This window comes from Stegodyphus dumicola, chromosome 8 (genome assembly GCF_044657685.1).
Source record: "Stegodyphus dumicola isolate Sdum_Otavi_A_Nest chromosome 8, ASM4465768v1".
Taxonomy (NCBI): domain Eukaryota; kingdom Metazoa; phylum Arthropoda; class Arachnida; order Araneae; family Eresidae; genus Stegodyphus; species Stegodyphus dumicola.
Genome location: NC_140775.1, coordinates 20,887,944 through 20,901,918, shown reverse-complemented (window position 1 = coordinate 20,901,918; position 13,975 = coordinate 20,887,944). Strand labels below are relative to the sequence as shown.

Sequence of the window (13,975 nt, the reverse complement as noted above, 5' to 3'; positions counted from 1 at the left end):
GCTGAACTACATTTACATGTTTAATATCTTCTTTTATAATAAAAGTTAATTTGCATTCTGGCATGGAGACGGAAGGAAGAAGTGTCAGTAAAGTTCTAAATCAAAATAACTGGTTATTTAACATAAAAGAGCTCTAGAATTTATCTAAATATAAAGAATAATATAAATTATGTATGAAAATTACATAATTATCTCTTATCTCTAATCCAGTAACTTGTAGTTAAAATGATTCTCGCAAAAGTTAAAAACTGTAGTACAAAATTGAGTGCAGTACAGTAACGCATTCCTGGAGAACGTTAACATCATGTTTTGTTTCATGACGCAAAATAATTTGTGTGTTTATTTAAACAAAAGCATGAGGAGTAATTTAATTAATTTTTAATAGTAATTTAATTTATGGCTAGCTAAATTTCAGTTAAATATTTTATTTACATTTTTAAAAGGAGTGGAACATGAAAAGAGCGATTTCTAGTCCAGATGTTGTTCCCTATAGTCTTGCACAGCTGACATCCTGTTTGTTCATAAAATCAATTTATGTCAAAGGGCGAGGGCACTGTCTGCCTAATGGAAAGCAAGCTATGTGACTGAAAGTAACTCGTATTTACTTAAACATAGAGAAAGCAACAAAAATGTTTATGCAATTAGACTATTCTCTAGCTTTCGTATCTAGAATGAATTACTACTATTCAGCAGTCTTAATCATTCGGCCATTGGTGGAATTTGGTATATCGATGAAACTGTCTTCATTTTAGCTCATACAGATGATAGGATAAGAGTAAAATTACTAAAATTAATGTTTAGACTAGACAAGAACGCAAAGATAAATATGAAATAAATTGCTTATCATTTTAAGAAATAGTGCAGAATATACTGTTTTCAACAGGTGTAAAATACTGAATGTTACTACTAAAATTTTCTTCTTGATTCATTAAATGATTTATCTACTTATAAAACTTTTTATTTATAGACTGTAATATTAAAAAAGACTTGAATAGACTAATATGAAGAAGAAACTTTTAAAGAAGGCACAGAAAAGAAAGAAGAATAATGTGATGCTTTATAATGGGCAACGAAGACAAATCAAAACTGCTGATCAGTATTTCCAAGTTGAAAATTCTAGTTAAGAAAAATATCAGGCATCAACTTTGAGCTAACAGAAACAGACATCAGAAATTAACGAACATTTAAATGCACTATCAGACAGTTCAAATATAATTTTAAAAATTAAAAATGTACCAGAAACTATTTCCACTGAAGTCACTACAGAAGATGAACTATCAGAAAATATTCCAACCGCTATTAGAGATATAAAAAGTGAAAGATATCCATCCAATTGGTTGAACTTTACTGCATGAAGTAGGTTTTTTGGTAACCCTAATGTTGATAATGTTGGCGAAACTAGTCTTGGGGAAAATTGTGAATATTGCCACGTGTGTTGTGATAAGTTGAGATTTTGGCTATTTTTTGTAACAGTAACCCTTTCATATAGACAGGAGATTTTGAATTGCTATGTTTGGTTTCACGTGCATGAAAGTAGTGCCTAAAAGTTTGCTCAGTGTTATAAATAAGTATATTATTCCGGATACGACTATAATTTCCAAAGTACATAAAATAGAAGGAACAGATTTATGGCTTTCTTGGACGTTATTATACATATTTATCTGCTATTAACAGTGGACGAGCTGAAATGGCCAGGTATTTAATAGAATTGCTTACATGGACGAGATGATGTTGGGAGGCTTTAAGGTATGCACGTGAAAAAAAGGCATGTTAAAGAATTGACGTTTTATTTATTTATTGGTGCCTGGATGTTAATTTTTTTTGTTTAATGTTTTTATGTTAGGAAATATGTATTTTTGGTTATTTATTACTCTGTGTTTGTGTATTTTTGGTTATTTGTTAGTGTCTGTGTGTCAAGATAGTGGCGAATTTTTTCTGGTTAACATGATAGCTTTAACTTTGTTACAGCTTTCTGATTTTGTTTAAGTGAAAATAGATCGGTGTGTACATGGAGAAAGTGAAATTAGTGCACAATTCCCTAGTTTGTGCAATTTCCTGATTTTTTTTTAAAGTTAAAATAGGTCGATGTGTACATGGATAAAGTTCAATTAGTGCGCAATGCCTAATTTGTGAAATTCTCTGATTTTTTTTTAAAGTTAAAATAGGCTGATGTGTACATGGACCTGAGTTTGTATAAATGTTTGATTTCTTTTTGTTGAGTTTCTGTAGGGGATTGAAGGATCGGTACCATCTTGAAATTGCTGCCGATCCTTTGTGGTGCCCATGTCGGTATCAAAAAGGATTGCCACCATCTTGAAATTGGTTCCAATCTTAGCTTCAAAAAATCAATGATTCGCGAAGCGGAACCGTAAAGATTAACCCATTTGAATTTAGTCTTATCCAGAAATTCTTAAAAAGGATAGAAAGAGATTTATTTTAAATTTTGGCCTTTGTAGACCGAAAGATACAGACTTTCCCAAAAATCAAGACTGTAGATAGTTTTCTTCTGTTTATTATACAATAATTAATACTTGGTTTTAGAGATAGAGAAATTTGGGCTTTGTTATTCACTTGAAGTTTACGAAGACTATTTCGACCATTTTGGTTAATTTCAAATAAGGACACGATGTGGTCGACAGGAATACAGCACTGGCAAGCATCATCCATAAGAATAAAAAAGGACGAAGGAAATTGTTAAAAATAAAAACTGGGAAACAAATAAGTGTATTGATCAAATACTGGAAAAGTCTGCAAAAGATGTAATCAATTTCCATTAGTGTTAGAAAGACTAAACCAAGATAATTTTATTATTAGCAAAAAATAGCAATAGTTTTCACGGACAACAGGGAAAGTACCTCAGATACACACGTAGCTAATTTTTTTATCTGATGTCAGATTATTGGCAGAAAATGCCACAGTGGTGAATGAGGTTATAAAAATATCCGCAGGCACTGTTAGGTATTTGAGTTCTGCAATACAAAATGAATAAATTGATTGTTTAAGTAGCTGTTTGAAAACAACGCTTTTGGATGAAATTAAAGTCCTTTTTTTTTTACTTCGTTGTATGAAATAACTGAAGTATTGTAATTGTGAAAAATTTAGGGTATCATATTTTAACAGAAATACACATTTTCACTGTTCCCGAATCCATTTGGACTTTTTTTTTTTTTTTTTTTTTTTGTACATGTACAGACAGAATAAGACTCTTTCTTCTACAAAGGATTGTAAAATGGGTTTAAAAAGATTCAAAAAGGATTTTTTCATGACATCTGTACATTTGCATGTATATATGTAATGGATTCTGTAGTAGAATGCAGGAGGTTGAATGCATAATGAACAGCTAGAATTTTGATGTCGTAGAATGGTGAAATGCCGATCCACAATGAATAAGAAATTTGGCAATCACGGTATATTTAATTCAACTTTATTTCAGTAAACATGTTGCAGCAGAAGGAGCAGACACACTGCAGTCAAACTACACGAAAGAGTAGAAAGCAAGTGCATTATGTTTAGGGTGAAATCTTAATTCAGACTGAACTAGTTTTCGTTCTCAGTTACTCAGAACTAGTTACTTTTGGTTCTCAATGCATTTTGACTGGATAGTTGATATTGCTGTAAAATTAGTACTGGATGTTTTAGTTCCATTTACATCAACAGAATTACATAAGAATCATATGACATAGCTTAACCTTGAAATGATGCAATGCAAATAGAATTTACTATTTTTAGAATACAGAAGGGAAATTAATTTAAGTTGCTAATCTTTTACATATTCTTTATTTTTCTCATACATACATATATATATACGCAAAATTTTATATTGTGTATATATAGGGCACAAGAGTTCTAGTTACGCCACTGTTCATACAAGAATTAGCATAAAATTTCTATCAGAACACAGGAAAAAAAGGCTCGCCCTTTTTACAGATTCATGTTTTAGATAAATACTATAATGTAAAACATATATGCATGCCATAAATAATTTTTTGCAATTATAACTCATCATTCTTTTCCTTCTGTAAAAACTGCATCAAGAATACACAAGACTAATTCTATACAACTAGAGTAATTTATACAATTAATTTTTATAAATAAATTCTCAGTTTGATAAATAATATCAGTGAAACAATCATGTCTTTTAAAAAAGTCTTTATTATAAATATATGAAAATCAATTGTCAAACCTTATCTTGATCATGGAATCTTAGTTTCACTTAGTCTGGATGATTAAGGTTCTACTACACAGAAAATATAAAAGTCTATAATACAGTTCATGGAGGTAAGAAAGGGAGGAGGGGCCATTCCGCGCTAGAAGTGAAGCACTGCTTTGAAGCTTGGGTCACCAGACGGGGTGTTGTTTGTTTACATTCAAAAGCTCGCTTGACAAGATTCTGATAGTATTTCGACACACGACAGTTCCATAGAAATCGAAAAAGGGACACTCTCGCATGAAAGATACATTCATAGTGTAATGGATAATAGCAATTTGTATAGTTTACTGACTTTTACGCAAAAATCACATCTTGGTTATTTTTCGATAACTAACAACAGCGATTTTGATTATGAATTTGTTTTATAAAATTCTAAGCTGTTGCACTACAAAAATATAGATTTTAAGAAAATTGCTAAAAGAGATCTGCCAAAATTTATTTTCTAGAAGATTTAAAAAGTTTGAAACTTGATGGCTAAATGTAAATATAAAATTATGTATGTTAAAATATTTGTAATTAGGCACATAGGTCAGATTAAGATTTTATTAAATAGTATCAGTATCAGTATCAATCTTCCTTTTTAAACAAGAAGAAAGATGATGAGGACTTTGGCAAACGCCGTTTCCTCCAAGCCGTGAGGGTTAATATTGAAATTAACAACAAACGTTTTTACAAATTTTTATTAAACATATACAAACATCCATGCCTTCTCCGGGATTCGAACCCGGACCCTTCGGCACGGTAGTCAGCAACGCTAACCACTATACCGGTTGGGCGGCTTATTAAATAGAGTAATGCATGCAAGGGCTATCTGCCTAAAGAGAGAGATGCCATTGTGGAGGAATTTTGAAGAAAAACTGACCTTTGAGTGGGTATTAAAAATAATAATTATAATTTTCATTCAAATTATATTCATATATATTTTTTATGTAAAACTTTCGGGTGTATGCTAAATTAGTGTAAATTCCTTTAGACGAAAAATATAGTGAATGCACAGAAATTAAAGATTTGCGCATGCCGGAAATGATAAATAGGAAATATGTATGGGTATTTATGCATGTGCTTGCAAAAAGCATGTATCTGCCTTTGACAAAATACTTAAATATTCATTAAATTATTTATAAATGTATTTGAAATGAAGAATTTATTCACTTATACACAACTGTGAAAGTACTGTGAAGAAATCTAATGATGAAATGTATCTAATTTATAATGATTATAAATGTTATCTAAATATATAATAACCTTAATATTGAATTGTAAACATAAATTGAAATCCTGTTGACAAATACGTTATAAAACTATTTAAGCAAGAATTGTTCGTATTGGAAAGCAATCTGTTAAAAGGTATTGTATGCGCACTATGAGATGCGCACTTAAGAACGTAATAAATAGTTTTGGAATATGTATTGTTGAAATGAAGGGTAAAAAAAAAAAAAAAATCTGATAAGTATAATTAAAAGAATTATTCACTTTACATTTTATAATAACTCAGTTACAAGTTTTAAATAATACTTAAAAAAAAAACTTATTTTATTCCCTTTCAGAAATGTTCAGAGAAAGTCAAATACTATTTAATTCCTAATAATTCTCTAATTTAAAATGAACCGAATAGAGCATTAATTATAAATTGACTTACATTTTTCGATTTAAAAGAAGCCAAAAAATCATGTCATATTTAAGAAAGTATTTTAGGAAGAAGCTCTATAAATAGAAAAGAAATAATGCATAATTTTAATATTAATAATACAATAAACTTTGATCTTAATTTTTGTACCTTAACCGAATAAAACCGAATTACCTTAATTTTTTTTTCTAATGTAATTAACGAAAACTTGTGAAAATATTTCATTCAAATTAAACCATTCTGAGAAAACTGTCCTGTGAAAAGTATAGCATTTAATTCCGTTCAGAATGAAATGTTGTTTAAAAATATGTTGTTTTCACATACTTAGGACTCTGAAGTGTTGTAGAAAAAGAAAATATATACATTTATATGTATATTTGCGACGTAATTACGAAATATTTACACCCGAACGCGTCAAATCCCATAGAACTCAATGGTAAATGACTCAATGTTTTGGTCACCACGTAGGGATCGCCGGTGCTTCAGAGCAGGGTACGGAGAAACTTGTTTAGGGCGACTCCTTCTTACTTCCTACCTCCATGATACAATTGTATGATTTAGGTACTGTTCATGTAGTATGAGTTATGCATAAAATACTTACATTGGCTAGAATTGAGGCATGCCAGTTTTTCCTATAAAAGAGAAAAAAATATGCTATTTAAATGCAAATCACAAAGGCAAATTTTTCTGTTTTACAAATTTACTGTGCAACATTTACATGGTTATTTATTAAATCTTTTTTTCATCAGTCCTGAAAAATATGCACTAATTTTGAACACTTTTTTTTTTAAATGCACCCTAATTTATTTCTAGCTATATGAATAAATACACTAAATGATTTCAGAGCTTGAAGGGGGGAAATGGAACTTCCTTGTTAAAAAGTAGCCACCATGTACGTATAATTGCCAAAACTGGCAAACATAATCATCCAGTCTGAAACATGCAAATTCCAAATGTCACCACAGGTTTCTGCAATGACCACTTCACTATGGTAGCAATGAATATTTTGTGTTTGTTTTTTCAGATTAAAAAAACAAACTAAAGGCCTTCTTATTCTATTTCTTTCTTTCTTTTTCTTCCCCCCCCCCCCACTGTTATATATTTCGGAAACTGAAAATTTTCAGTTTTCGAAAAAAACTTTTGAAGCAAATTGCCCTCTTTACGAGTTATCTATTTTTTGTCAAGGTCACCGTTTATCAGAACATTACATCAGTCAGACGTTTATATTTGTGTTGGGAAGGAGGGAAAACAGGTGTTGCGCTGTTTCAGCAGGACGCAACGTCAGCAGGAAACGGGTAGTCAATCTCCTTTTTACTCATTCCTTTGGATGTTCTGGTTGTTTTAAAAATGCCTAGAACAAGGTATCTTACATTTGAAGAAGCCTTTTAAAGATTTTTTGATGAAGAAACAGATGATGATAATGTTAATAATGACCAGAATGAAACTCCTACTATTATTGATAAGGAATGGCAATATTTTAAATAATGATAATGATATTTTACCAAATGATACTGCTGAGGAAGTTGAAATTAAGTAAGAATTAAGTTTCAGCCTTCTAAAAGCAGTTATAACCATACTAAAAAGTTTAAAAAGCAGAAGACTGAAATCTTGAAGTGAATAAAAAAGGAACTGTTAGTTATGTTTCAGGAAGAACATGAAAAAAGAGATAGAAGAGAAATTATAAAAGGCAAAATACAAGGTAAAACTAGTGCACAGACTTTCGATTTTCTTTTTGGTTTAGATATTTACTCTCTTCTCGTTGAACAGACAAATATATACGCTCAGCCCCCCCCCAAAAAAAAGCACAGAATTTATTGCATCTAAAGCCTATATGAGAAGATTTATTGGAATATTATTGCATACAGGATATTATTCTTTACCTCAAGAAAAAATGTATTGGTCTTTTGATAAGGACATTTTTGTTCCTGTTGTACGAGAATGGATATCACGTTTGCAGTACAGGAATATGAAGCAGAATTTGCATTTGACAATAGTCAAATTGACAATACTGATAAATTATATGAGGTGAGACTGTATCTAAACTTACTAAATATCACCACTTTTTTTACTACTGGACATATAAAGTCTCTTTTAGATTTCAGACACGAGAATGCATAATTCCTTTTGCAAACTCCTATTGAGAGTGTAGAATTAGCCAGAAATAGATCAGCAACAGGAGGACCTAGTAAATTCAGCATTAAAAAACCATTGCATGGAGCTGGTAGACATTTTATCGTAAAGTCCATTGATAACAAAAGACTCTGTTGTAAAGAGTACCATAGCCAGACTGTTTATAGATGGAAAGTATGTAATGTAACTTTACATCATGATTGTAATCAAGCTTTTCATGCTTCAAGCTTTCAATTGAAATAATCTGTATTTGTAAAAGAAATACAATGTATATTTTAATATTGAATTAATTACAAGTAAAGTGATTTGCAGATTTATAAAACGTTATACAGCTAAAAAGTAATCCTGCGCTCCACTCGAAAGAAACATCACACGAGTACAATCCTACTCACTAAACATCCGCAGTCTTATTCCGCTGACGTTGCGCGAAAGCAACACTCGCTTTTTCCACAGGTAAGAGCATTTTTTTTTTAAATTTTCAATGTAAATTTATGTTATAAATGCTTAATTTAATATTTGTTATTATTTTCATGAGAAAAGAAACATTCCTTGTAGTTTTGGCGGTTAATGGGTTAAAGTTAAATATTCCACTTGCAAGTATTTTTACACTTCTTTTCCTGTTTCTAAAAATGTGATTGAAAGTTTGTTTTCTGTCCAGATCCACTTTAATTTTACAGAACATGCAATGTGAACCCAGACAGATTCTGAATTTTTGGTTGTTACACAACAATGTTAATGATTAAAGAGAAACAAAAAGTTATGTTCTATTTTATCTTTGGGGAATTGAAATCATGTTCAAATGCATTTTTTTAAGGATTAAAAAAAAAAAAATCTGGTAAGAGTTGACTTTAGGGTACCCCTTGTATTATCGCAGAGTTGTTGTTTCATTTATCGCCAAGTTGTCTGTTTTATGACAACCTGAGTAGTTGAATGCTATGGAATCTCTATTATGACGTAATTGTTTGCTGTGAATTTAAATCACGGAAAAAAATTTGGAAAGTGTGTGTTGGATTTTGGGTAAGGGCTTGTATGTGTTGGATAAGTATGCTATTTTGTGGTTTACACTGTAAATTAGCTGAATGTGGTAAGATTAATTTGAAGTTTCTGTAGGATTTAGAATGAAAGAGAAAAAAGCATTAATTGACTGGTGTGTAAATGAAGGTTTGGCTAATCTTTGGAATATGGTAACAGGTAGTTTGGCGACATTTTGGTAAGGCGATAAAGGTTACTAGCTAGGACTTTAGCAGTGTACATGGATAAAGTCATGAGTGTGCGCAATGCCATTTTTGTGCAATTCTGGGATTTTTTTCTAAGTGAAAATAGGTCAACACGTACATGGATACCGTGTATGTGCAATTCTTAAAAACGCGGCAAGCAGTTTGCGATTCTGCACTTTCTTCCAATTTCGCACCTAATCTTCGTCATGATTAAGCACTTTTCCTCCATAAAACTTCTAGCATAAGCGTAATTTGGCTAGCAGATTGTTGGAAAAAAATGCTGAAGAAAAAAAAACGCCTTTACTTCGTGAAAACAAAATGGCGTCCAAACAAAAACTAGCAGGTTGCTGTAGCACGGTTGGTCGCCAAATTTTCGTTAAGTTACCATAATCCAATGATTAACCGAAGGTTTACTTAGTAGCCATTATTAAGTTTGGAGAAAGGAAATGCGTATGGTTGAACATCGGATATTTTCAAACGGAGGTTTGAAGATCTTAATAAACTCTCGGTAGATAGGGGAGGGCACGGGACATATGCCTGTTTACCTCTGTTAAACACCAGGCGTCCCCGTCCTCTGTCTTGTTATTTTGGCTTTGTGTAGCGTCGATTTTTACACAAGCCAAAATAACAAATCAAAGAATTGCTCAAACTCGGTATCCATGTATCGCCAAAAAGTACTCTAAAATATACTTTTGCCAAGTTTCCCTTTTAAAGATTAAAAAAAAAAAAAAAAAAAAAACTGAGTAGGGTGCAATTAATCTATTTTCACACGATTATAAGACAAACTTGTCAAAATTTAAAATATTAAAAAAAAAAAATGATTGATCTTTACATTATGGTAACTTGGCGATTTTTTGGCGAAAATTTGGCAACCAACTCTTCTACAGCAACCCTCTATTTTTTTTTTCCCCGCCGCCATTTTGTCTTCACGAAGTAAAGACATGTTTCTTTTCTTTTTATCTACTGAACACTTCTTCCAACAATCTACTAGCCGAATTACACTTATGCTAGAAATTTTATCAAACAAAACTGCTTAATCATGACAAATATTCACTGCAAACTTGGGAAAAAGTGCACAATACCATACTCCTTACGCGTTTTTCAAAATAACACATACCCATAAACCATGTACACGCCGACTTATTTTTACTTAAAAAAACATCCCAGAATTGCACAAAAATGGCATTGCGCACACTCTTCACTATATCCATGTACACTGCTTTTTTCTCATAAATTAGAAAAATTTCACGAAAATGCATGACAATTTTCTCAATCTTTAAACCCGGTAAAAAGAACATATATGAAATTACCTGATCGCGAAAAAGTATTTACCCTTTCCAAATATGAACATTTCCACATATAAAATAAATAAAATATCCAAAAACTTTTACCTCTAAATCATCTATTATATTATAAACGTCACCAACGAATTCATACCGCAACAATTACAAATACTTAGTGTCAGATATTTAAATTATTTCCATGCACGTTTATTTCAACTAAAACGTATACCAAATTCCTACAAACATAAAATTCACAAAATAACTATCATTTCATTAAAATATAATTAAATTCAAAAACACTACCTAAAATATAAATGAGCACATACATTAAATTAATAAAAATTACCTTACAATCCTAATTACTTTAAACTAAATCATTGCTAATAACAATTTTCCCAATAATACCAAATTCCTTTCCACCTTACATTTAGAACAATGCATAAAAATAATATCCTCAAATAATTAAATACTAACTTACCTAATCTTCTTCAGAATCTTCATTACTTGGCAAATACACTTTTCTAATTCATTCAATAAAATTATTGAAAGATTTCTTCTGCGAATTTTTCCTCCATACTTCCTCCGCTAAATAAAAAGCAAACTTCTCTTTATCACAATGCCTAAATACCCATTTCGAATTCCCTTTAGTTAGGGCCATGGGATCCTAAAATTAACCAACACTGTTTCACACAACACAGAATAAAGCTAAATACAAAATTTCCAGATTTTTTCCCGATTTCCCCCCTTTTCCGATTAAAGAACCGTAATTCGTCCATTAATATCACATGACATATCCCATGATCTCTCATTTCCCTCACGCAAAATAATGCGTAATCGGAACTGAGTACTGCTCACATTATTACCAAAGTCCCAGGTAGTAACCTTTATCGCCTCCAAAATGTCGCCAAACTACCAGTTACCATATTGTAAAGATCAACCAAAAAAATCCCAAACTATACACAATCCTGCTATTATGCAGTTTCAGCTAAAGAAAAATATTAAGATTATAATGATATTTAAATATTACACATAAGAGCCGTCTAAGATCTAATTCTAAGAGAGTTCTAATTGATTTATTTAACCTCGGTCTTGACTCTGTATGCAAACAAATATTGGGAGTTACAGTCTAAACCAGCGGTTCTCAACCTTTTGACTAAAGCGTACTATCTAAACAAAAATTGAAAACCTTTAGAACCACCACTACGAAGTTCTACTACCACCACTCTTGAACAAAGCTCAGATCGCATAAATTTACGAGTGTTAGAGAAAACACTCAATCAGGATGTTGGGGTTTTAATTTTTGAATTTAATAGTTAAAAATACTTTGCTTTTGGGGATGTTTCCATATCCGGCACTTGGGGAAATTTCGGATTTGTTTACATCGGAAGAGAGCGTACTTGCGCCAGAATATGGCAGCATACAACCTATATTTCCCTTGCCTACCACCGGTTGAGAACCCCTGGTCTAAACTATTTGCGGATTTAAAGGTGTTAACAAATTCACATAGCAGAAAATCAAGCAAACATTATCAACAACCATGGATAACAAAAACAACTTACTTTTTGTCTTTATCTACTAATAATTTTTGAAGCATAGATCCTCGCTTATGTACCTGATTTATTCTTTTGTTTATGAACCTCACACATAGTTTCGCAGGAGAATAAATTGATAATAAACCGATCCTACAAAGATTCATTATTATAGTATAAGAGTGTGAATAAAGTAATAATTGCTATTATTGGGTACATCACATTTTTTCCTTTTTTTACTCTAGGATCAACAGAATAACTTTTCACTCGACTTTACGAATTCAAATACTCGAAACCACAGACGACATTTTGTACAGGCTATTATTGCCAAATCTGGTTTCGATAACTTTATCGGCTGAATACAATACGCTACAAATAAGCCAACATTTTAAAAATTGATTTTGATCATACTTTTCAGAAACTGATTGACAGTTTGGAGCTGCTATGTAGAAAGGGGCCTTATGAGCCAAGCTGAAAATAACATTGCCTATAGTGTTAGAATTATAGCAGTTCCACTCGTGGTGTCTTGCTCTTAGGTATCCAACTATAATAATATACGGGTACATCTCATGCTCCTCTAGAGGCTATAGGAGCCTTAGGTCAAACACAGTAAGCATATAAAAATATATTAAATCTTTAGAGAAGCCTCTAATCTCTATGCTCTCTCTATTTTTTGCAATAATTTTTTTTTGGAACATTTGGGAGGGCGCTGCGATCACGAAAGCTGGAAGCAGTGTCTAAACATAGCTCCGAAATTTTTTAAATAACTGTTTCAGTAAATATTTTCAACTCTCTAAAAAAGTTTAATTCACCTTTCCTATGCAATGTCTCATTCATCAAATTGAAAAAAGGAAACTTTGCTTCTTCGAAACTTCAGATGTTTTGTTAGCTGCTTACTATCAACACGAGAAATCCAAAAGAGGCCCTGACACGGAATATTCAGATAAGTAACATTCTGTTCTTTATACAATATATGTTTCTCTATCACTAGAGTGCAATTAAATTTCTTTATTTAATATTTTTCATAAGATTCTAGCATTATACAATAGTTAGTAATAGTAGCAAGTCATGTGGTTCTTTTCTTCGTAACTATTCCGTAGAGACGCCACATTCCTTATCAGTACTCCGTTCTTATCAGCAATTCACACCCTTCGGAGGCCCCCCTCTTCGTGCTTAGGAATTTCTTGAGAGGGAAAAAATGGGGATCTCATGACCATCGATGAGTATAGATTGCGATTTTTGTAACTAAGATCCCCGACCTTTTTTTTTTCAGGTATCAAACTTGGAATTATGATCAAATATAAATACAGGGTGACGGAATTTATTAAACTTGTACTATAATAAATTACAACTGTTAAATTAATAAATTAATTTTATATTTAACTAATATTTAAGAAAAATAAACTGTATAATTTATTTTTGTTGATATGCTCTCACACTGTGTATGGATTTATGATTTTGTCAATTACTGTTTTTCTGAAATATACATGAATTTTTTGGGAACGGCAATAGTTATTGTTACTTTAGTTAAAATATTATGTACATCTCTGTGATGATATATGTCTTTTCTAGTTAGGTCTCAAGATTAGGGCATACACATTACCATGTAGGAATTCATTCATTTATTATTTTTTTTTTAATTAAACTTAGCTAAAGTTTGCTTCTTAAAGACACTAATTTTTGCAGATGAACTCCTTAACTACACTCATGGACACAATCGTATTTTAGGATATTTTCTACTTCTTTTCCTTTTCTTTCTTTAGCCCCTTTCTTTTTTTTTTTTTTTTCCTCTATTATTTCTGGGCCATTTATTTTAAATTTTATTTTGTCCCATCTTTTCTTTCTGGCCTTTTGAACTCGTAAAAAATGTACGAAGTTTCTTTTTACTCTCCTCAAATACGAAATTGCCCCTCTTTCTATATACCTTTCCTTCGCACCTATGCTTGATTTTTCGCCCATCGGTGCAGAAAGACATAGCG

At 31.5% G+C, this 13,975-nt stretch overlaps 1 protein-coding gene across 1 annotated transcript in view; it reads right to left on the bottom strand.

Moving 5' to 3' along the window:
- The window catches only part of LOC118189432 (uncharacterized), a 56,588-nt gene extending 44,267 nt beyond the window's left edge, over positions 1-12,321 (bottom strand). Inside the window, exons 1-2 of the mRNA XM_085821645.1 lie at positions 12,027-12,321; positions 6,439-6,469 (exon numbers count right to left, since the gene is read on the bottom strand). Of these exons, the coding sequence (XP_085677771.1) occupies positions 6,439-6,469; positions 12,027-12,163 (168 nt within the window). The 5' untranslated portion in view covers positions 12,164-12,321. The remainder of the gene's footprint in view (positions 1-6,438; positions 6,470-12,026) is intronic.
- Positions 12,322-13,975: the final 1,654 nt, after the last annotated feature.